The 22,024-nt window shown below is 49.8% G+C and overlaps 1 protein-coding gene across 2 annotated transcripts in view; it reads left to right on the top strand.

Moving 5' to 3' along the window:
* Positions 1 to 22,024, top strand: part of Card11 (caspase recruitment domain family member 11) — a 121,341-nt gene that overhangs the window by 93,545 nt on the left and 5,772 nt on the right. For both annotated transcript variants that reach the window (XM_051205226.1, XM_051205227.1), the window contains exons 8-22: positions 312 to 437; positions 1,499 to 1,696; positions 4,035 to 4,211; positions 5,751 to 5,802; positions 7,620 to 7,702; positions 8,591 to 8,691; positions 10,637 to 10,689; positions 12,745 to 12,877; positions 14,037 to 14,238; positions 14,403 to 14,529; positions 15,845 to 16,085; positions 16,948 to 17,044; positions 17,424 to 17,519; positions 18,542 to 18,677; positions 20,936 to 21,115. In XM_051205226.1, coding sequence (XP_051061183.1) covers positions 312 to 437; positions 1,499 to 1,696; positions 4,035 to 4,211; positions 5,751 to 5,802; positions 7,620 to 7,702; positions 8,591 to 8,691; positions 10,637 to 10,689; positions 12,745 to 12,877; positions 14,037 to 14,238; positions 14,403 to 14,529; positions 15,845 to 16,085; positions 16,948 to 17,044; positions 17,424 to 17,519; positions 18,542 to 18,677; positions 20,936 to 21,115 — 2,002 coding nt within the window. The remainder of the gene's footprint in view (positions 1 to 311; positions 438 to 1,498; positions 1,697 to 4,034; positions 4,212 to 5,750; positions 5,803 to 7,619; positions 7,703 to 8,590; positions 8,692 to 10,636; positions 10,690 to 12,744; positions 12,878 to 14,036; positions 14,239 to 14,402; positions 14,530 to 15,844; positions 16,086 to 16,947; positions 17,045 to 17,423; positions 17,520 to 18,541; positions 18,678 to 20,935; positions 21,116 to 22,024) is intronic.

The raw sequence follows: 22,024 nt of genomic DNA, 5'->3' as shown, positions 1-22,024 counted from the left end.
GTGCTTTAGAAGTGGAGACTAGAGGATGCCTGGGGGTGGCTGACCAGCCATTGAGCTCCAGGTTCTGTGAAAGGCCATATCTCAAGAACAATATCTTGATGTTGGCCTCTGGCCAATCATTCACACATGGATTTACATGAATGAGAATGCGCTCATGATCACACATATATACAACACACACGCACACCACATACATACACACCACACACAACACACACACTCACAACACATGCGCGCACACACACACACAAGTTGTTATCCTTATCCTACTGATGGCTTAGTACCACATTGTTCTCTCCTACTGCTCGCAGTACCTGGAGGAGAAGGAGGACCTGGAACTCAAGTGCTCAACCCTGGGCAAGGACTGTGAAATGTACAAGCACCGCATGAACACCGTCATGCTGCAGCTGGAGGAAGTGGAGCGAGAGCGTGACCAGGTATAGTGCCACCCTGGGCATGGTGACTGTGAGGCTGACCAGCAGTGTCCATGGAACACGATGTCTATTTGACTGTGGTCTGTGGTCCTGTGGTCCATGCACCTGACCACACGGAGATTCCTCATGAATCCATCTTTCCTATCTGTAGCTCAGAGATAAACTCCATCCTGGGACAAGGGGGTCATAACACACAGGCCTTAGGGGGTCATGGGAGCCTGAGCTGCACCCCAGTGGCTCTCATAAGAGAACATAGTGCTTACCTGGTCTGGTGAAATGAGGAAGTTAAATCCCACTCATAAAGTGTATGCCCAAGACAAGGTACCTCCCCCCCCCCCGAAGGCTCAGTATCCTCATATGTAAAATACAAATAGTTACCAAAACAGCACCCCACCCACATTGGCATGGTACAGACCCTGAGGGTGGTGAGGGTACAACACAGCTCTTCACAATTGTGCCTAGTACATGGCAAGAGCAGGCTACACAGCTGTAGGATTGCAGAATGCAGAAGAGAGAAATTGGCATGCCCAAGCCTCAGGGATAAACTGGGTATGCTAGTGCAGGCCAGCTCTCTCAGCATTTAGGAGGCAGAAACAGGAGAATCATAAGCTCAAGACCTGCTGAGGCTATAAGAGTGAGCTCAACACCAATTGCATAATTTAGTGAGACCCTGCCTCAAAATACAAAATAAGAAAATAGCTGGAATGGAGGGATATGTGCCTAGAATACCCAGTGAGGGGCTGGAGTGTGGCTCAGTGATAGAGCACCTGCCTAGAATCCCCCAGTGAGGGGCTGGAGTGTGACTCAGTGGTAGAGCACCTGCCTAGAATCCCCCAGTGAGGGGCTGGAGTGTGGCTCAGTGGTAGAGCTCCTGCCTAGAATCCCCCAGTGAGGGGCTGGGGTGTGGCCTAGTGGTAGACTCTAGGTTCAATCTATAATATCTCTCGGGGAAAGGAAGTGAAATGCACAGTGGTCCCTTTGCTTGACATCTGAACTGGAGTTAATACATATCTCTGACCATATTTTAGTTCACTTGGGATGAACACATAGCTCTTCCTTGGCAGGCCTTCCACTCCCGAGATGAGGCACAGACTCAATACTCACAGTGCTTAATTGAGAAGGACAAATACCGGAAGCAGATCCGAGAGCTAGAGGAGAAGAACGATGAAATGCGAATTGAGATGGTACGGAGGGAGGCCTGCATTGTCAACCTGGAGAGCAAGCTCCGGCGCCTGTCTAAGGACAGTGGCAGCCTCGACCAGGTAGGTGTAGCCAGCCATGTCCCCATACCCACAGCTGTTCATCCTTCAAATCCCTGCTGAGGGGTGACCAGGGCAACCCCATCTCACATCACCATCATTTCATGAATGTGCACAAAATTGGGTAGAAGCCACCCATTTCAAAGATAGGGGCCTATGAAATGACTCAGTGGGTAAAGGTACTTGTCACTATGCCTGATGACCTCAGTTCCGTCCCTGGGACCCACGTAGTCCCAGGAAGGACAAAACTAATACCCTCAAAATTAGAAGTTTCAGTGACATTCTGGGATGGCCACCTTCTGGCTGAGTGACTCAGATCACTTTTCCAAGTTGCCATGCCTGTCTGTAGACCACAGCCAGCAATGAGCCATCCTTGGTACTGTCTGGTAATGTGGAAGGTCATCATGATTAAGACACCCTGTGCTTATTAAAGTCTCCAGTGCCCTTGGGTGAAAACTCATTAGTAGACAGTGAGGTGGGTGCACATTGCATCTCCCAGGAGCCCCTGTGACATCTAGAAATGAAGGAACACTGCTGCCATTCCTTCAGGTGACGTGATTGCAGTAACTGAACATCTTTAGATTCTGTCCTGGGCAGAGGCTGCATAATCCCGTAAAAATACCGCAGCTCAAGCTAGAAAGATGACTCTGTGGGAAAAGTGCTTCCCAGAAAGTCATGAGAAGCTGAGTTCAATTTAAAAAAAGAAAAAAGAAAAAAGGCCAAACATGGTGGCACTCACCAACAATCCCAGTGCTGGAGAGGTGAGACATGCAGGTCCTTGGAGCTCACTCATCAGCCAGTCCATATTATTGTGAGTTACAGGTCTGGTGAGAGACTCTGTCTCAAAAACAAAAGGTGATGGCATCAGAGTAATGACCCCAAAGGTTATTCTCTGACCTCTGCATACTTATGCATGCACGCCTCACACACATGGCAGAAACATTACACAGACACACACGCACACCACATAGGAACTACCCTGATAGAAAGTGATAGGCAATTAAATCCTCATTTTCAAAGAAAGGGAATACAGAATCAACAGTTGGGCACAGGCAAAACCATGGCATCTGAACAGGGTTGTATGTTTCAAGTTCAAAGGCATCATGAAACCCATGGAGGAGGCCTTCCCTTTTGGGTTCCAGAAAGACTCCTTACTTTGGGAGTTCTGGAGATCACAGGTGTAAGGAGTACGGTTTTTCCTGCCTGCCACCAGTCTAGTCCTGCTGCCGCACCTGCCCCAATTAACACACAGAGACTCTTAGGGTTAGGGTTAGGGTTAGGGTTAGGGTTAGGGTTAGGGTTCTTTTAGTCTTTCTAAATGTTAATGGGCTAAATGTTGTTAACTGTGATTCTTATTTTATAACTGTTGTGTTATATATTTTGCTATGTTAAGGTTAAAACCCTTCTTTTTATTTAGACAGAAAAGAGGAGATGATGGGAGATGTATATATGTTTCTCATACTGGTTAATGAATAAAGCACTGTTGGCCAATAGGAAAGGAAGATAGGAGGGACTCAGAGACAAGGAGGAAAGAGAAAGTAAAAAGGAGGGGTCAAGATGGAGAGTCTGGAAAAGACAGAACCGCCAGCCGCCTCTTCCTGGTAAAACCACGTGGAAATACATAGAAATGAGTTAATAATTAAGACAAAACTAGCCAATAAGAAACAAGTAACTGACCAACAAAATTATATCAAATACAAAGTCTCAGTGTGTTAATTGGGGCTGGTGCGACGGCGGGACAAGACCAGGCAGCGGGCGAAAAAACCCTACTCCTTACACACAGGCTCTAGCCTGACTTCCCCTGGCCACATGTACCACTCAGCTTCCAGTCTTGCCAACATGCCTCTTTCTCAGGGAGACCTTCCCTGACTCCTGTACTGGAACTCAGGAGCCCCTGTGCTATGATTTCATCCTGTGGACATGACAGTTAATAATTTGTGTGAGCCCCGCCCAGGCCCCTCTATAGTCATCCCAGTACTAGACACAAGCCTCCTTAATGAGTAACCTCTAGATGTCTCCATGAATCTGGAGTTTTCTCACCATACTGGGCAATGAGCGTACAGATGGCATTCTGGCCCTAGAGATGGCATGAGCCAAGACCAAGGGGCAGATGCAGCCAGTAGGTGGCCAACAAAGTGAAGCAGGAGAAATAGGAAGAGGAGACAGACCCATGTAAAGGTGTGCTGACAAGCCATGGCATCCAGGTGGACATTTGGGAGGAGTCAGAAAAGAACAGCCCAGGCTGAGTGTCAAGCTTGATACCCAAGGGAAAAAGTAACTGTCAGCCAATCTTCTTTATGCTTATTATCAGTTCTCCCTCATGTTCATCCCTCTGCCTCAGAGTCTGCCTAGACACCTTCCTGCTACCATCATCTCACAGAACCTTGGAGACACCAGCCCCAGGACCAATGGCCAGGAAGCTGATGATTCTTCAACCTCAGAAGAATCTCCCGAAGACAACAAGTACTTTCTGCACTACCACCCACCCCGACGCCGGATGAACCTAAAGGGCATTCAGGTATCCAGGAGCAGGGGTGGGAGGCAGATGGTGGCATGGGAACCCCATGCAGGTAGGGATGGCACTTGGCTATGCTTGGGTATGAGTTGACCTGTTATAGCCCTGGACAGAAATCATCCCTGCTTGTGATGTTCATTTGTTTTGAAAGCAAGAGTGTGTATGGGAGAATTGTCTTCAGATTCCTTTCCCATGCCCTGTCACGTTGATTGGTTCCCAGGGAAAGCCATGACATGTGGCTGGCTCTGAGAGAGTTCATGAGTCAGTGGGTGGGTGAATGGGAGGATGGATGTGTGGTTACATTGATTGATGAATGTATGAATGAATGGAAGGTTGGGTAGGTAGGAGGATGAAGAGCTGGATGGATGGGAGAATGAATGGCTGATGGATGAATGGATAATTACATGGGTGGATGAATGGATAGTTAATGATGATTGATTACATGGATGAATAGGATGGTGGATGATGGCTGGCTGGATAGATGAATGGATAGTTACAAGAATGGATGGCGGACTGATGGATGAGTAAGTGGGTAGATGGATGGATTGATGGATGAAATGATTACATGGATAGATGGGATGATAGCTGTATGAGTGGATGGGAAGATGGGTGGTTAGATAGTTATATGGATAAATGGTAGACCGGTGAATGGGTGGATGGATTGTTGGGAGGGTAAATGGATAGTGAGTGGATATGTGGACGAATGGATCATTATATGGATGGACAATGGATGGATGAATAGATGGGGGATGGATAGATGGATGGATATAGATAGATAGATAGATAGATAGATAGATAGATAGGTAGATAGGTAGCTTGTTGCATGGATGGATGATTGATGAATAGATGATGGATTGATGGGTGTGTAGATGGATTAATTGATAGGAGGATGGATGACAGATGGTTACATAGATAAATGGATAAAGTTACATGGATGGATAATAGATTAATTGATGGATGGATGATGAATAAATAAATGGATGGATGGATGGATGGATGGATGGATGGATGGTGAATAGATGTGTGGATGAATAAATATTTCCATGCATGGATGAATGATGCATTGATAAGTGAGTGGATAGTAAATGAATGGGTAGATGATTAGTTCATGGATAGGATCACCTCATCAGGGCCTAACTATCCCTGCCTCTCTATGCTCATGGGTATGCTCATGGGTAGCTCAAGGGTAGCATGTATGACCAAAGGTGACAGGCAGCTCCTCTGGAGCCCAGCCACTCATGGAGGTCCCCTGCACTCATGTCATCTTGGCACACAGTTCTCCTGTGCCTCAGTATTTTAGATCCCTGTTCAGGGGCTCCCTTGAAGGAGGTTCATCTGGACCACCAGTTGGCTGATCCAGGCCCTGAGGTGGAGGAGGCCACATCTTGTCCCAGATGCAGGAGAATGGCATCCTATGTGGGGGCCAAGCAGCTGTGGAACTGGTGGCTTGTTTTATTTTTCTCTTAGCTACAGTGACGTGTGTCTAGGGCCTTGTTTGATTTGTGTCCTCTGTCTTGTATCTTCCCCTCCCCTCCCTTTCAGCTTCAGAGAGCCAAATCCCCCATCAGCATGAAGCAAGCATCTGAGTTTCAAGGTTAGTGGGCTGCCGGGATCCTTTTCGCCCTTGCTCATCTGTCACTCTGCCTCTCTTATTCCATCTGTTTCTCCCTCTACAGTGACAGACCCTGCAAGTTCAACCTGGGCTAGGCCTCAGGGGTATCAGGGTGGTGAGCATCAATCAGTTAGTAACTAATGCTCACCATCATTTAAAGTGTGCAGTGGTTTGTGTATCACCTCTGTGGCTCTCTTGGCCAAACAGAGCATCTTTAATTAATTTATGTTTTTGCATGAGTATTTGTATGATGTCCACATGTGTATGTGAATGCACATGTGGTTTTGCATGTGGGAGTCTTCATCAATTGCTTCTCATCTTTATTCATTGAGGTAGGATCTCTCAGTTGAACCCAGCGCTCATGGATAAGAGTAGTTTGGCTTGATAGCCAGGTTGCTTGTCTCTGCTTTCTGAGCATTGGAATTATAAGCTGGCTACTGTTCTTTCTGAACGTGTACATGAATGCCCGATATCCAAACTCATACCTGCACAGCACCTACAGAGCCACCTCCCTAAGCCTTGAACTGAGCTCATCAACAAAGGGACCTTTGCCCTTCTTCAGCCAAGATTCCAGTTGGCAGTGCCCAGCTATGTGAGGCTGCCAGTTCAGGTATAAACTCCAAGGCATATGGTCTTCAGGATTCCTCTCTCAGCCTCACACCAGCTCTGCAAGAGAAGGCTTGCAAGACAAACAAAACTCCTGCTACATGGCAGGTGCTACCCCAGAGCATGTTCACAGGGAGGAGGTGGAAAGTGCCCAATGTCAGCCCAACTGCAGGGAAGTTAGGGACATTGATTTAAGTGGAACCTGTAAGTGGGAGGCTAAGTCCATGGATATGGGCTGTGCAGAGGGAGAAGCAGAGAGAGTGGGGTGAACCCAGGAAGCACAGGGTGAACAAAAGAGTTCTGAGGGTATGACCTCACGGCCCAGAGGTCATCCTGACCACCTCAGCTTCACTCTACGTTAGTGACTTAGGGGAGGGAGGGAGAGAAGAGTCCAGACAGAAATTCCCCTTGTAGCTATATTGGGTGTCTCAGGCTTTATCCAATTGTAATGTGTAAAGGTCCTGGAGAGCCTATGGAATACAGATAAACTGTCCCCCTTACAAAGAAGGGGAAGGATGCTAACGGATCAGGGGGAGTGCTTCATCACTGCTCATCAGGCCTGACAGGCCACCTAGTGTGAGGGGCACATGGACAAAATGGGCACTTGTGTCTACGTGGCTGTGCACTCACACAGGTCTAGGCACCTCAGGGTGCAGGTAGAGAAACGCGTAGATGGTCATGCAAACTCCCAGCAGCTCCTGAAGAACAAGGGACAACAAGGAGGGCTTTGCCCAGGTGACAACTTACCCCTCTTTTGCTATGTTCTGCCATCATGTTTGTTGAGCAGGAAAAGGTGGGACCAGTTTTGATGATGGGAAAACCAGACAAGAGTTTTTCCTGTCTACCCAATGCTTCCTCGTGGTGATGGTGGTGGTGGGTGTGCTCTGTGAGTCCTCAGAGACAGGTCATGTGGTTTAGTCTTAAATGGTGCCACCCTTGGCCAGCCTGACTCCAGGCAGGATATATTATCCTGAAAAAGCATGCCACCGACAGTAGAGTGAGGGTTTTACAGTTGTTGCTCCATGGAACCATGGAAGGCAGAGCAAGCTCCTGATTTGCTGTCCCCACACATGCATGTCAGGGGGACCCCCCCCCAACCCCAGCAAGAGGCTTTAACTTCCCTCTCCCTCCCCTTTCTCTCCTGTATTTTTGTGCCCACTTCTTCCTGTTTCTTGCAACTCTGATGAGGACAGTCAAGGGGCACGAAGAGGACTTCACAGACGGCAGTCCCAGTTCCTCCCACTCACTGCCTGTCACCAGCTCTTTCTCCAAGATGGTGAGCTGCCCCTGGTTCCCACTCCATTTGCACACCCCCCTGAGTCCCCTGGCTGAGCCTGGGGCCTCACTGATGTTTATTTAAAGAAGTTTCTCTTTCCCCTGCTCAGCAATGTATTCACACCTTCCTGCCACCTCCTTTCCCAATTTAACACTTGATGGGAGGAGGAGGAGACAGCCCTCCTAAGGGGCAGTGCAAAAGCTGCCCCGAAAGAATTCTGCAACTTCGCAGCCCCAGGCAACCTAGGCCACTCTCCCTGGATTCTGCAGGCAGGTTAGGGGGCTGCTGGAGCCGAAGCAGAGGGAGCACTCCCACCTCTGGACAAAGCTAAGCAGGGTCCCAGCCTTCAGTTGCATCCAGGTTATCTATTTGTCTCTGCAGAAGGCACAAGATTAGAAATTCTAAGCCTGAGGGGTGCCCTGGGAAAAATGTCAGCTCAACTTCTCAAATCAGACCCTGAGGGAGGTAGAAATTTGGTAATGGATGTACAACAGTCTGGTATCAGCTCCCATGCCAAAACCCAAGGTATTTGCCCCCCCCCACTTCACACTCACCATGTCCAAAGCACAGCCCACTGATGGGTGCAGCTGGGGGCCACAGAGCCCAGCCTGTGCGGGATCATGAGGCCTCCCAGCTCAGTGGTTCCCGTCTGCTTCTCCCAGCCAGCAGCTGTGGAAGCAGCTGTGCTCCAAGCTCCACTGACTGCCCCAGGGCTGAGCCCAGCCTCCTCCAGCCAAGGTCATGCTAAAAACCAGCTCACTCAGCCCATGCTGCCCAAGTTGGAGCGGGAAGATCCCAAGTTAAATTTAGTTCCCGTGTATATAATATTTATGCCCGCAGAGGCATCTCGGATAAATATCCGGTAACACAGCTGTGCCGTGTTCACAGCAGCCCCACCGGAGCCGCAGCAGTATCATGTCAATCACTGCAGAGCCCCCGGGAAATGACTCCATAGTCAGACGCTGCAAGGAAGATACACCGCACCGCAGGTGAGTAGCAGGTGGAAGTCTTAGCTGTCTGACTGTCCCATCTCCAAGCCCCCAAGTTGGCATAAACTCCTTAGGCCTCTCAACAATATAAAAGGGAAGGGAGAAGTAGACCCACTGACCGCTATCCCAACTACCCCACTGGGGTAGCTGAGGCTTGGAGGTGGGGAAACATTCTCTTTTGCTGTCCTGAGGTCCCTCAGACCTTAGTTTTCTTTTTTTCACCCAAAGAGTGGGAGATAAACAAGGACTTCCTCCCACCTCCTGCAAAAACCAATTTTTTTTCCTTCTTACACAGTAGCCAGATGTCCCAGTTACACTCCACTCAAAGTCAGGGGAGATAACTCAATAGAGAAGTTGCATTGCAAGCACAAAAGCCTGAATTCAGTCCCCTAGAACCTACTTTCACAAAGCCAGGCATGAAGCCAGCAGAATGGCTCAGCAGGTTAAGGGCACTTGCTGACAAGCTTGATAATCTTGGGTTCCTACCCCTAGAATTCATGATGGAAATAGAGAACCAACTCCAGAAAGTTGATCTCTAACCTCTACGTGGACACACACATGCACATTTGCATGTGCACACTTACAATAATGTCATTTTTAAAGTGGAGACTGGAGAGGTGGTTCAGTGATTAAGAGTACTTGCTGCTCGTGTAGAGGACATGGGTTTGGCTCCCAGAATCCATATGGTGGCTCACAGTTGTCTGTAACTCCAGTTCCAAGGGATCCGACTTCCTTCTGGCCTCCACAAGTCACCAGGGACATGCATGGTGTGCATGCATACATGGAAGTAAAACATTAATACACATCAATTACAAATAAATAAATCTTAAAATAAAATTAATGGCAAGCATGGTGGCATGTGCTTGTAACCCCAGCAAGGAAATAGGTAGGATGCTCGGGCTTGCTGGCCAGCCAACGTAGCCTAATTCTGTGGTTCTCAACCTTCCTAATACTATGGTGACCCCCAACCATAAAATCATTTTTATTGCTACTTTATAACTATAATTTTGTTGCTGTTACAAATTGTAAATATCTGATATGCAACCCCTGTGAAAGTGTCCTAAGGGTCCTTAAACACACACACACACACACACACACACACACACACACACACACACACACCTGCAAAGGGTTACAACCCACAGATTGAGAACGGCTGATCTCATTTGCATTCCAGACGAGTCACAGGCTCTGCCTTAAGAGACACAGCTTGTCCTTTGGCCTTCACATACACACAAATATACACCATCGGCCCCCACACACACATACATACACACACACATACACATGCCACAGCCAGATGCTGGTGGCTTCTGAGAGAACTGGATTCACACCCTAGTGTGCCTGGGGCCTGGGTTTAGGCATCTCAGCCACCACCTTTCCTGGAAGGGTCTAAACACCTGCCAGCACTCATCTGTAAGAATATAAGCCTGATCCCCCTAGCAGCCACACCTTCTGGACATCTTGGACCAATTTTCATAGTAGTTACTGAAGTCTCTTGTCCTACCTATAACCACCTTGGCCAGCCCAGGATTCAAATCCCACCCACCCCTTCCTAGAGGTTCACCACTGCCTCAGAGCCATCCCAGCAGTCACAGGTGGCAAATGTGTGGTACAAATGACAAACAGGCTGTGTGGGCTTCTGGGAAATCCATACCCCAGGCTGACCTCCACTCACCTGCCCTTTCTGTGTCCTCCTCAGCCACTGTGAGACATGGTCTATGCAGGTCACAAAGGCCACCTTCCCTGCAGATTTAGTCCCTCTTCCTTACATACTCTAGCTTCATTCCACCCTCTTCATCCTCCCCTCCCATACTGCCCTCTTAGAAGCAAGGCCTGATGGGAAGCTAGAACCTTCCAGAAGTTCCTCCCACTTTGTTCCCCTGCAGCACACACTCACACCAGTGTCCTTCTCCCCCCTCCCACCCCTGCTTGTGTCTTGCAGCACAGTGGAAGAAGACAATGATAGCTGTGGGTTTGACACCTTGGACCTTGATGGTGTGTATCTGCCAGGTCCAAAGGGGCCATGGTGACCCAGGAGGGAAGGATCTGTCCAGAGAGGGACTCAAAAAAGGACATGAGAGAAGATCTGATCATAGGCTCCAGCCAGAGACCAAAGTAGTTCTGTGATTTATAGGCAGAACCAGCTGCTCGATTGAAGTAAAAAGAGAAATGGTGGATTTTAAAATAGTAATGATTCTAGGACTCCAACTGTGGCCATAGGGTGATTTCCTACAATCCCCCAGTGAGGGGCTGGGGTGTGGCTCAGTGGTAGAACACCTGCCTAGAATCCCCCAGTGAGGGATTATAAGTGGCTAAGTTGGTCTAGTATTTGCCTAGAATGCTCAAAGTCCTGGGTTCTACCCCAGCCCCCTATAAACTAGTACATTACTGTGGTCCTAGCACTAGGTAGGTAGATGTAGGTTTATTTGGAGTTCAAGGTCATCCTCAGCACTTAGAGAATTGGAGGCCAGCCTGGGCTACATGAAACTGGAGGTGGAGGCCAGGACTGAGTTTAGGGGATGGTCCTCAAATATGCCATTCTAGGGATACTGGCATTATCTCAGGTGTACATAGGCTGTATAGAGAGCCAGAAGCAAGGGCCTGGACCCCAGGGACACCGAGCACATGTATGGCCCTCAACGGCCTGCGCCTCCCAGCCAGGGATCCCAGCTCAGTCCAGCCCAATATTCCTGCTGGCAGAGACCATGGTGTTAGCACCATGAACCCAAGGCATCTGCCTGGCTGGATCACTGAGAGGGAGGAAAGCCTGAAGATGCCCCCCCAGCACTCCCTTCATGTCTCAAGTGTCCCCAGAGCCCTGCCCTGCTCATGTGTTAGGCTCCTGTGCCTCAGAGTCCTGCAGGTGTGCTCTTCCAGAACACACACACGCATTCCAGTCCTCCCCAGTCCCCATCCCTGCCCCTGGCTAGCAGAGGTCACCAGCAGACAAAATGGAAAGATTAGCGATCCTCCATAATTGGGGGCCATCATAAGCTATCAAGTGTTAAAGAGGGGTTAGCACCTAATGGAGGCTGGGTAATGAAAGGAACTCAACGAGTTTTAGAATGGGGAAGCCTGGAAGTGAATCCTGGGCAGGCGTCCAAAGTATGTTGCTGGTGTTGGGAGAAATTCTTATGCAGAATTGGCCTTTGTTATCAGCTGCAATCAGGACCAGTGTTTCTCTCACCCTGGTGGCTCTGTTCCAGCCAGCATCGCCCCCTGGGAACTTAAAGTCCAGCTGAGGTGGGAGAAAAAGATGGGGACCCCAGGCCCCTACCAACCCAGAGTCTGAGAGTCAGTGGAGGATGGTGAGACTGCAGAGGGGGGCACCCCAAAGTGAGAAGCCCAGAGCTCACTTCCAAGACAGAACTGGGAGCTGGAGAGATGGCTTAATGGCTAAGTGTTCTTGCTCCACAACCATGAGGACTGGAGCTTGGACCCCAGCATCCGCACAGCGAGCAGCATGTCCCTGCAAACCCTCACTCTGAGGGGCACAGAGATGAGAAGACCTCAGGGCCTTGGCTGTCCTCCTGCCAACCTAAGAAGGCATGAGCCCCAGGTTCAGGTAGAGACCCTGCAGCACAGGAATAGGCAGAAAACAATAGAGGAGGGTACTAGATGTCCTCTTCTGGCCTCCTCCTAACTCCCTACCTATCTGGTGAGGCTCCTTAAGAAGAGAGGCAGGGGGATGTCTTTTTTTAACTTGACCATCTATCCTGATGGCAGGAGACAGGTAGGGTAGAGTCAGGACTGCAGGATTCTGATCCCAGATCCCTGCATCTGGGTGCACACCTGTAACCGTAGCACTTGAGAGATGGAGGTAGGAGAGTGGCAAGTTTGAGCACAACCTGGGTTACATGGTGCAACCCTGTGTGCTGCCTCTGGAGGGAAGCCTACTCTCTTCAGATTCCAGTCTACAGAGCTATGCTACAGGGCTACTCAGCTCCTGGAGGCACTGCCCACTCAATGTCATGGGGTGAGTGGGAGGGATGGCCCTAAATGCTCCCCCTAAGGCACCTAAGTCCTGACAGGCTCCCCACTCCTCTGCAGATGACAATCACGAACGCTCCTCCTTCGGACCCCCCTCCATCCACTCCTCTTCCTCCTCACACCAGTCAGAGGGACTGGATGCCTACGACTTGGAGCAGGTCAACCTCATGTTCCGGAAGTTCTCTTTAGAAAGGTATGGAAACAGAGCTAGGGAGATGGCTCAGATGGGTATAAGAATTGCCACACATGCATGAAGACCTGAGTTCAAATCCCCAAGACCCATCCATGCAAGCTCCAGACACAATAAGAGACACCAAAACACAAGGAGGACTGAGGAACAATGCCTGCACTTAACCTCTGGCCTCCACATGCACACACACACACACACACACACACACACACACACACACTGTTGTAATTTTTTTTAAGGCACAAGAAAGAAAGACATCATGCAACAGACTTAAGCAGAGCGGCTTTTTATTAGGGGAAAGGGATCACAAAAAGGGGGAAGGGGAGTGGGGAGACCAACCTCTTGGGACAGGAACGGAGAGAGAGGAAAGAGGCAGAGAGAGAGAGAGAGGATGGGAGGTGGGCAGGGCCCTTTTAAAGGGAAAGGTAGTGAATGTGGACAGGTGGTGCTCTTAGTGGCTGCAGCTGAGGGCATATCCTGTCAGAACTCCAAGAGCAGAACAGTACAAATGCCTAAATACTAACACACACACACAGAGAGAGAGAGAGAGAGAGAGAGAGAGAGAGAGAGAGAGAGAGAGAGAGAACAGAACAGATATAGGACCAGGGATGGGAGTGGCCAAATTGAAACTCGGGATGGGACCCGAGGCCCTCACCCTCTCAGTTCCCTACAGAGGGGACCATCTGTGTGCTCCAAGACAAAACTCAGAGTCTCAGTCACTCAGACTAGGGATGTGGTTCAGTTGGGAGGGTGCTCACCCAGCACACATGAATCCCTGGACTCCATCCTCAGCACCTCATACATCAGGCAAGGTGGTACACACCTATAATCCCAGCACTTAGGAGGTAGAGGCAGGAGGATGAGAAGTTCAAGGTTATTTTCAGCTACCTAGTGAGTTGGAAGCTAGCCTGTGCTACACAGGACCTATCTCAAGATGGGGTTTGGGGTGCACATAAAGAATCACTCCTTCTGTTCCTTGGCTATCCCAGATAAGAAGCCACACAGAGGAAGGGGCAAGCAGTCAGTCCTATATCATGGGACCAGGAAGGTGGCCCCTTGGAACCTGGAGGCTCCCAAGCCTCCAGAACACATGCAGTCATGCCACCAGCATCCTTCCCCAGCCTGTCCTGAGCCCAACTACCTATTTTATTTCCCAACTCAGGCCCTTCCGGCCATCAGTCACATCTGGGGGCCATGTGCGGGGAACTGGCCCCTTGGTTCAGCACACAACCCTGAATGGTGATGGCCTCATTACCCAGCTCACCTTGTTGGGTGGCAATGCACGAGGGAGCTTCATTCACTCCGTCAAGCCAGGCTCGCTGGCCGAGAGGGCTGGATTACGTGAAGGCCACCAACTACTGCTGGTAAGAGATAGAGGGGAGAAGCTGTGGGGTGTCCCCAGGCCTTTCTCTTCTATGTGTATGCATGAGATGCCCCTTTGTCTGGAGAAGGATGCTCCCATGGGAAGCAGCCTTGTCCCCACCATGCTGCTACCCATCCAAACTAACAGCTTGATTTTGCCCTGTAGCTGGAAGGCTGCATCCGAGGTGAAAGGCAGAGTGTTCCTTTGGATGCTTGCACAAAGGAAGAAGCCCGTTGGACCATCCAGAGGTGCAGTGGCCCCATCATCCTGCACTACAAGGTCAACCATGAAGGTAAAGCCTGAATCAGACCTGGTCCACACAAGAGTGGGGTACGGGGCTCCTACGCTGAGCCTCCCCCTTGCTTATCTGTGCCCCATGAGAAGTGGGCCACATCCCGACCCAAGAGGAAATCTGTGATTTCCTGGGGTGGGGATGACAATGTTCTGTGTCACCCTGAACAAGTCCACAAACCTCCTAGAGAAACACAGAGGTCGCAGCTCCAGCATCCAGGCTTGCCCTTCTCTCTGCAAGGGTGACTGCTGAAGCACATCTGGGCCCCTGGCAGGCAGCCCTGCCTCCCTGCCTGGCCCAGTCCCCACCCCCATCCCCACCCCCACCCCCCAGCAGCCCTTCTGCCTGGTGATGACTTGGATTCTCATTCTCACCTCTGGGTTTTCCTGCGTGATTGCCTCTGCAGCTGGGTCTTATTTTTAACCACAGTAATCATGAATATTTGAGCAGAGCATAAATAGCCCAGCCTGCTTCTCCAAGCCGCCCTCCTGCCCCTTACCAGTAGCACCCTGGTGCAGAGGATAGCACTATGGAGCCCATTCACCCCCACTCATGGGACATGCTCCTACCAGCTCCTGATTTTGATCTTCCCAATTCTATGCAAGATAGAGATAGATAGATAGATAGATAGATAGATAGATAGATAGATAGATAGATAGATAGATAGGGCTGCAAAGTAAGTTGCGCCCCTAGAGGTGAATGGCAGCATAGCACTCCAGGCTAGATTACTGAGAGAGGCCCCTAGCCCCAGAGTAGAGGTCAGACTCAAGGATGCTTCCAGTTACAAGAGAGTCTGAGCCAGTGCTGGACTACACTAGGAAACCTCAGAAGGACCCATTATAAAATCTCTGTTTCTCCATGCCAACCCAACTGCCTGGAATATCCTTTGGCCATGGATAACCTAGGAGCTCTCTTGTTACAACTCGAAGTACTTGTTTATGTTTGTACAGCATGAGGTACAGATAGCTAAGGCAGGAGCAACCAGGATAAGGTTAACCTGATAGGGCCTGCTGGCAGAGAGTTCAGAGTAGGAGCTATCCATGTGTATGCATTTGTGTATAGCCTACTGCGTGTTAAGTACCAGTTGGCAAGAGCCTTGTGATGGTGGAGAAGGCATGGAGACCACAATACAGATGTTTAATAAGTTAAACATTATAGTTCAGCATCAATTTTAGCTCCACACTTCCTGGAAGCCCAAATGAAAAAGGAACCCCACAAATGGCGTAGCTGCCCATTCACAGGAAGAAGACAGGCACACACACACTGATGAGGTCATCTCCAGGGTGCTTAAGTGTTTGGATTGTATCCCCCTCAGGATACCGGAAGCTGCTGAAGGAGATGGAGGATGGTGTGATCACATCAGGGGACTCATTCTATATCCGCCTGAACCTAAACATCTCCAGCCAGCTGGATGCCTGCTCCATGTCCCTGAAGTGTGACGATGTGGTGCATGTCCTGGATACCATGTACCAGGACAGGCATGAGTGGCTATGTGCACGAGTTGACCCCTTCACAGACCAAGACCTGGACATGGGCACCATCCCTAGCTACAGCCGGTGAGTAGGTGAAGGAAGGGGAGGCTCTGAGACCACCCCAGGCCAGCAACCCCCTCAGCCTGAAGAACTGGGAGATTCTGGTACTTCCTTCTGTATAAAGCATCCTTACACTAGCAAGGACAACACTGTGTCCTCACAAAGAGTCCTAGCTCCCTCATTCTGTTCAGTGACCACTAAGCATGCTGTAGAGCTCTCTACCACTGAGCCACACCCCAGCCCCTCACTGGGGGATTTTAGGCAGGTGCTCTACCACTGAGCCACACCACAGCCCCTCACTGGGGGATTCTAGGCAGGTCCTCTACCACTGAGCTTCGTCCCCAACATGCTTTACTTTTTTTTAACTTTTCAATAGTCTGACTAGAGTTGAACTTTCTGTCTTGTGCCCTTAACCCTTCCCCTCCTAGGACAACTTGGATGACAGTCCCACCTGGCCTTTGCTTTTTATCTGAGGTTCAGGATCAGGGAGAAGGGATGGACTCCAGAGCCCTGGGAATTGTTGGGCAAATGTTCTGTCTTTGAGCCATGCCCAGTCCTTTAGTCATTTCTTTTTAAATCATCCTGGGCTGAAATCCAGCAGGTGTCAGGGATATTTGGGTGTCTGTACTTCCACATAGTGACACCTGTTCTTCTGGGCCCTTGCTGCTGCTTGGCCAGTCACCAGCAAATGGGTCTTGGCCAGTCAGATGGTCAGTGCATGACCCCAGGTGCAAGGACATGATCCCACAGCTGGTCTGCAGGACACTGTACCCCAAGCCCAATGGGAGCCCAGTGTTGCACGGGGACTCCTGAAGCCTCGTTCCTCCCATCTGTGTTTGCAGGGTGCAGTTCTAACCCTGATGTTGCTCCCATGTCCCCTCCCCAGGGCTCAACAGCTTCTCTTGGTGAAGCTCCAGCGACTCGTTCACAGGGGCAGCCGAGAGGAGGCAGACAGTGCTCACCACACCCTGCGCAGCCTCCGGGTAAGAAAAGAGAGGTGATGGGGACAGGGGACCTTACAGCTTCCCTGTTCTTTCCTGCATGTAAGAGGCAGAAGCCAGCCATGTGGCCACGTCATCAGGAAGATGCACTGCATCTCCCTTCAGAAAGGGAGCCCTGCCATGAGCTCTCCCCAGCTGTAACTTAGGGGATTCAATGCATCTTGCCCCCCATCATCTCACTCTGCTCTCAGATACAAGCAGTTGCTTTCTCCCAGCCACTGCTGTCCAGCTGCTGGTCTTTGATGTTGCACCTTGACACACAGGCTGGAGGGGACTTGGGGACAGGTGGCCCTCTCTCTACAGCAGGCTCACACTCAGGAGCCCCTTGCTCAGCCCGGGCTGACTGACAAACTCATTTCAGAACACCCTGCAGCCCGAAGAGACGCTTTCAACCAGCGACCCCCGTGTCAGCCCCCGCCTCTCCAGAGCAAGTTTTTTCTTTGGCCAGCTCCTTCAGGTAAGGCTGGTGATGGGAAGCCTGCTGACTTTTCTAGTGTAGTTTGCCAGGGCTCTGCACTCTGCCTACCAAGAAGAGATGCCAGTGTAGAAATAACAAGACTTTGTATTCCTGGGCCTCTTGTGACTTCTCACAGCGCCTGGCTTCTTCCATCCCATTTTATCCTCACAGTGACAGGTCTGTAGATAGACTCCACGCCTGCTGGAAGCCAGTTTCGCTTTCATAAAAGATTTGAAGAAACTTCAGGCCAAAAGAGCTTCAACAACTCAGCTGCTAAAATATGATAGAAAAATCACATGTGCTATATCAGGAAGAGGAAAGGAACCCTCCAGATATTTAGGCCAGTTTACTTCCTCTGAAGGAGCATTAAACTTACCCGAGCATCCCGGTGGCCAAGGAGATAAGGGATACCCAGCAGGTGCCTTGGAAACAGTTCAGATCTTTCAGGACTAGAAAAACTCTTTTCCTCCTTGTACTTAATTTCAAAAGAAAATATATTTGGAGGGCAGATAGTACAAGGACCACCGACAAGTCTGTTGTGTGATTCCATATACCTTCAGGTTCAGTCTCTATAGCCATTCCTGTATTGATAGTTGAAAGAGGCAAAGAATGTGAGTGTGAAGCCCAGAGCACATCTCCTGTATGGTGCTGCATTAATTAGACGCTGATGCAGCAAGTGCACCTTGACCCCAAAACCCAGGTGGACACAAGTATGAGACAGAGACCGACAGGTGGGAGGAGGCCCTGCAGAGCATGAGGCCTCCTTAAGGCAGTGTCATTTACCACGACATTGTCAGATCCGTGTGTCAAGCTGTGGGATAGCAGCTAGAGTGTCCCCGCGTCTCATGCAGATTCTGGCTCTTTACAACAAGGGTGCTCTGCCCTGGGCCCCCAGAGTAGAGTCAAGGTTGGAACAAAGGCCTGGCTGGTTTTGTCTGCCTCATGCAGCTCAATCTGACTCAAGACTGGACGCCAAGAGAATTCTGTCCTGCCCTCCCAACCCGCCCTCCTTCTCTTCACAGTTTGTCAGCCGGTCAGAAAACAAGTACAAACGAATGAACAGCAATGAACGTGTGAGGATCATCTCTGGGAGCCCCCTGGGGAGCCTCTCCCGGTCCTCGCTGGATGCCACCAAACTCCTGACAGAGAAGCATGAAGGTGTGTGATGACCTGCCCTCGCCCCAGCCCAGCAGTGTCATGTCTGGGCTGGCCTCACGGTGCCAGTCACATCTGTCCCTGTGATGAGTTTAAGAGGCAGAATGAACAGAAGATGGAGCAGGCTGAAGAGATGGCCCTATCAGTAACGTGCTTAACCCAAAATCATTATAATGTGTGCTTACAATCCCAGCACAGGGGAGGCAGAGGCAGGAGGCTACCTGGAGTTCACTGGCCAGCTATTCTGGTCATTGATGAGCCATCCTGATTGAGTGAGAGACCCTGTCTCAAAAAATAAGGTAGAGAGTGATTGAGAAAGGCACCCAATGAGACACCCAATATCTACTTCTGGCCTGTGTACTCAAGTGCATGTACACACACACAGAGGGGGGGGAGCATAGTAGTACACATCTATAATACCAGGATTTAGTCAACTACAGCAGGAAAATTGTTATGGGTTTTAAGCCAGCTTGGGCTGCATCATGAGATCCTGTTTCAAACAAAATAAAACAAAGGAACAAAAGGATGCATGAGAATACCCATCCTGCTCTGTCAGATTTGTCATCTTCCTGTTCCCCATGACTCCCCGGGGTGATATCCTCACCCAGCTCTGACCTGCCTGACATCTGTCATTGTCCCTGTAAGCCCAGATGCCCACATTGAAGGAAGCCATTTGCCAAGACTTATTTACTTACTGATTACTCTCCCACTGAGTCTCTGTTTCATTTACTTAGCTGGTAAAAAGCCATCCAGTAACCTGCCCCAGATGAAGGTGAGCCAGCTCCTTCTTGCATCCCTCTCTGTCCAGGATGGATTCTCTTGGAGACAGGGAAGCAGACCCCAAGTATGGATGATCAAGAAGACCTCTTTGTACCCATGCTGGGCAAGCTAGGGACAAAGGAAAAGGGACAGAGCCCTCGTTCTTGGAACTGGGTCTCCAGATGCCTGGAGCTGGCCTTAGCAGATCTCCTAGCCTTGGGACTTGGGGGAACAGAGGACTGTGCCTTCCATGAAAGACCCCAAAGCTTTGCCCTATATCCCTGGCATATTGCCACCTGATCCTCTCTGCTGCCCCTCACTCTCCTGCTTTCACCCATCTGTCTGCCTGAACCATCACATTACATTGCTGTTCTGGGGGAGTCCCTATCTATTCACACCAGACAGAGAGGGCAACACCAACCCAAGGAGCAAGTCCAGCCAAATCTACTGTGGTGAACCCCACAGTTTATTAGGGCTGGTCACAGGAACATGGGCAATTCATGCCACTGCATCTTCAGAAAGGTCCCACTACAGTAAGGGTGATGACTCACAAAAGTGGCATCCCCAGAGCTCCTGACACAACTTGCAAACAGCTCCACTGAAGACTCAACAATTGTTTACTGCCTCTGTAATCTGAGAAGGGGGCTTGCATGTGCACTTGGCCAGAGGACCTCTAGTATTATTTTCAGTCATCTTCCACTTTAGTGGGTTTTGTTGTTTGGGTTACAACTTCTGTTTTATTTTACTTTTCATTTACTTTACATTCTTGCCACATGAATGCAGTACCCACAGGGACCAGAAGAAGGCGATGAACCCTCTGTAGCTAGAGTTACAGGTAGTTGTGAGTTACCTGATGTGGGCGCTGGGATCTGAACAGCATGTGCTCTTAACTGTTGACTGATCTCTTCAGCCCCCCTTCTTGTTTTTGAGACAAGCTCTCTCATTGGCCTGGCCACCCTGATGAGGCTAGATTAACTGACCAGCAAGCTCCTAGGGATCTGATACACCTCTCTCTGCCTCCCCAGCACTGCGATTATAAGTGTGCACACTACACAGAGTGTTTACATGGGTTCTAGAGATGAATGCAAGTCTTCACACACTTTTGCAGCAAGTGCTGTGCCCATTAAGCCAGCCCCAGCCCCTCAGTTCTGCAGGTTTCTGCACTTGGAGTGAACATTTCAATCAGAAAAGTTACCACTGCATAGCTAGCTCTACTCCTAGTCACAAGCCACAGCCCTATTCTAAGAAGATATTCTTAGTCTCATGAGGTGGCCCATACTTCAGAACCCATGAGGGTTCCTGTGTATCTTGTGTGTCTCCCCCACAGTCCCCTTAGAGGCATTCCTGGATGTCCAAAATAGCTCCAAGATACCTGTGTCCCTTCCCAGTTACCAGAGGCCTCTAGACTCCATGGGGCCATGAGGGTAACAAAGCCTCCATACCCTAAATGTGCCTTTGGACAGGGCAGGCTCTGACAGCCCACTGCTTCTATCCTCCACCAGAACTGGACCCTGAGAATGAGCTCAGCCGGAACCTCACCCTGATCCCCTACAGTCTAGTTCGAGCCTTCCACTGTGAACGCCGCCGACCTGTGCTCTTCACACCCACCATGCTGGCCAAGACACTGGTGCAGAAGCTGCTCAACTCAGGAGGCGCCATGGAGTTCACCATCTGCAAGTCAGGTGAGTATGGCCAGATGGCAGAGGAACACAGGCCTCTGGAGCCCATCACTAGTGTGACTCAGCCTCCTCCCCTTATTCTCCCCTCCCTCTATTTCATTGGTCCCCCTCCTCTTCTTCATCCATCCGTGCCAGGAAGCCTGCCTACCCCCTTCCCACTTCTCCTCAATGTTCTCACAAAAGGCAACCAACCCATCACTGTACCCACTAAGTCACTTCATAATGGATATGTAACCCACATAACTTCGCTCAAGCTAGATCATGGCTGCTTGAGTGTAACAGTGTCTTTTAACGCCTTTTTAATCCTAATGCTTGACCATGAGCAAAATCCTGTGAGTGCTAGGTAAATAGATGGGTTGGTGGGTAGATAGACAGATGGGTGGATAGATGGCTGGATGTGTGGGTAGGTGGGTGGATAGGTTGGTAAGTGGGTAGGTAAATTGATGGATGGTGGATGGATGATATATGAAAATAAATAGTAGGTAGATGGGTGCTACATGCTAGGGAAATGGTAAATGGATGGATGGTAGATGATGGAAACATAGAGTATGGATAGATGGATGGTTGATGGGTGGATAGGTAGTAGGTAGATAGATGGTAGACACTTGGGAGATGGATGAGTGAGTGAATGGATGAACAGATAGATGATGAATGGATGGATGGTATATAGATGGACAGGTGAGTAGATGGATAAATGGTGAATAATTGGATAATGGTTGGGTAGGTTGATGATAGATGGGTGGATAATGGATGGGCAGGTGGAGGGATACATAGAGGATAAATAGACATATGAGTGGGTAGTCATGTGGGGCTGGCTCCATAGGTAAATTTCTTGGTTGAACTGTACTTGTTGTTGAGCCACAATACCTGAACTAGTTTTTCTAGTGATACTCACAACTGAAAAGCCAGAAC

The sequence above is a fragment of the Phodopus roborovskii genome, unplaced genomic scaffold (genome assembly GCF_943737965.1).
Source record: "Phodopus roborovskii unplaced genomic scaffold, PHOROB, whole genome shotgun sequence".
In the NCBI taxonomy this organism is placed as follows: Eukaryota; Metazoa; Chordata; class Mammalia; order Rodentia; family Cricetidae; genus Phodopus; species Phodopus roborovskii.
The sequence above is the reverse complement of the archived record's forward strand: the minus strand, read 5'-3'. Positions and strand labels throughout refer to the sequence as shown.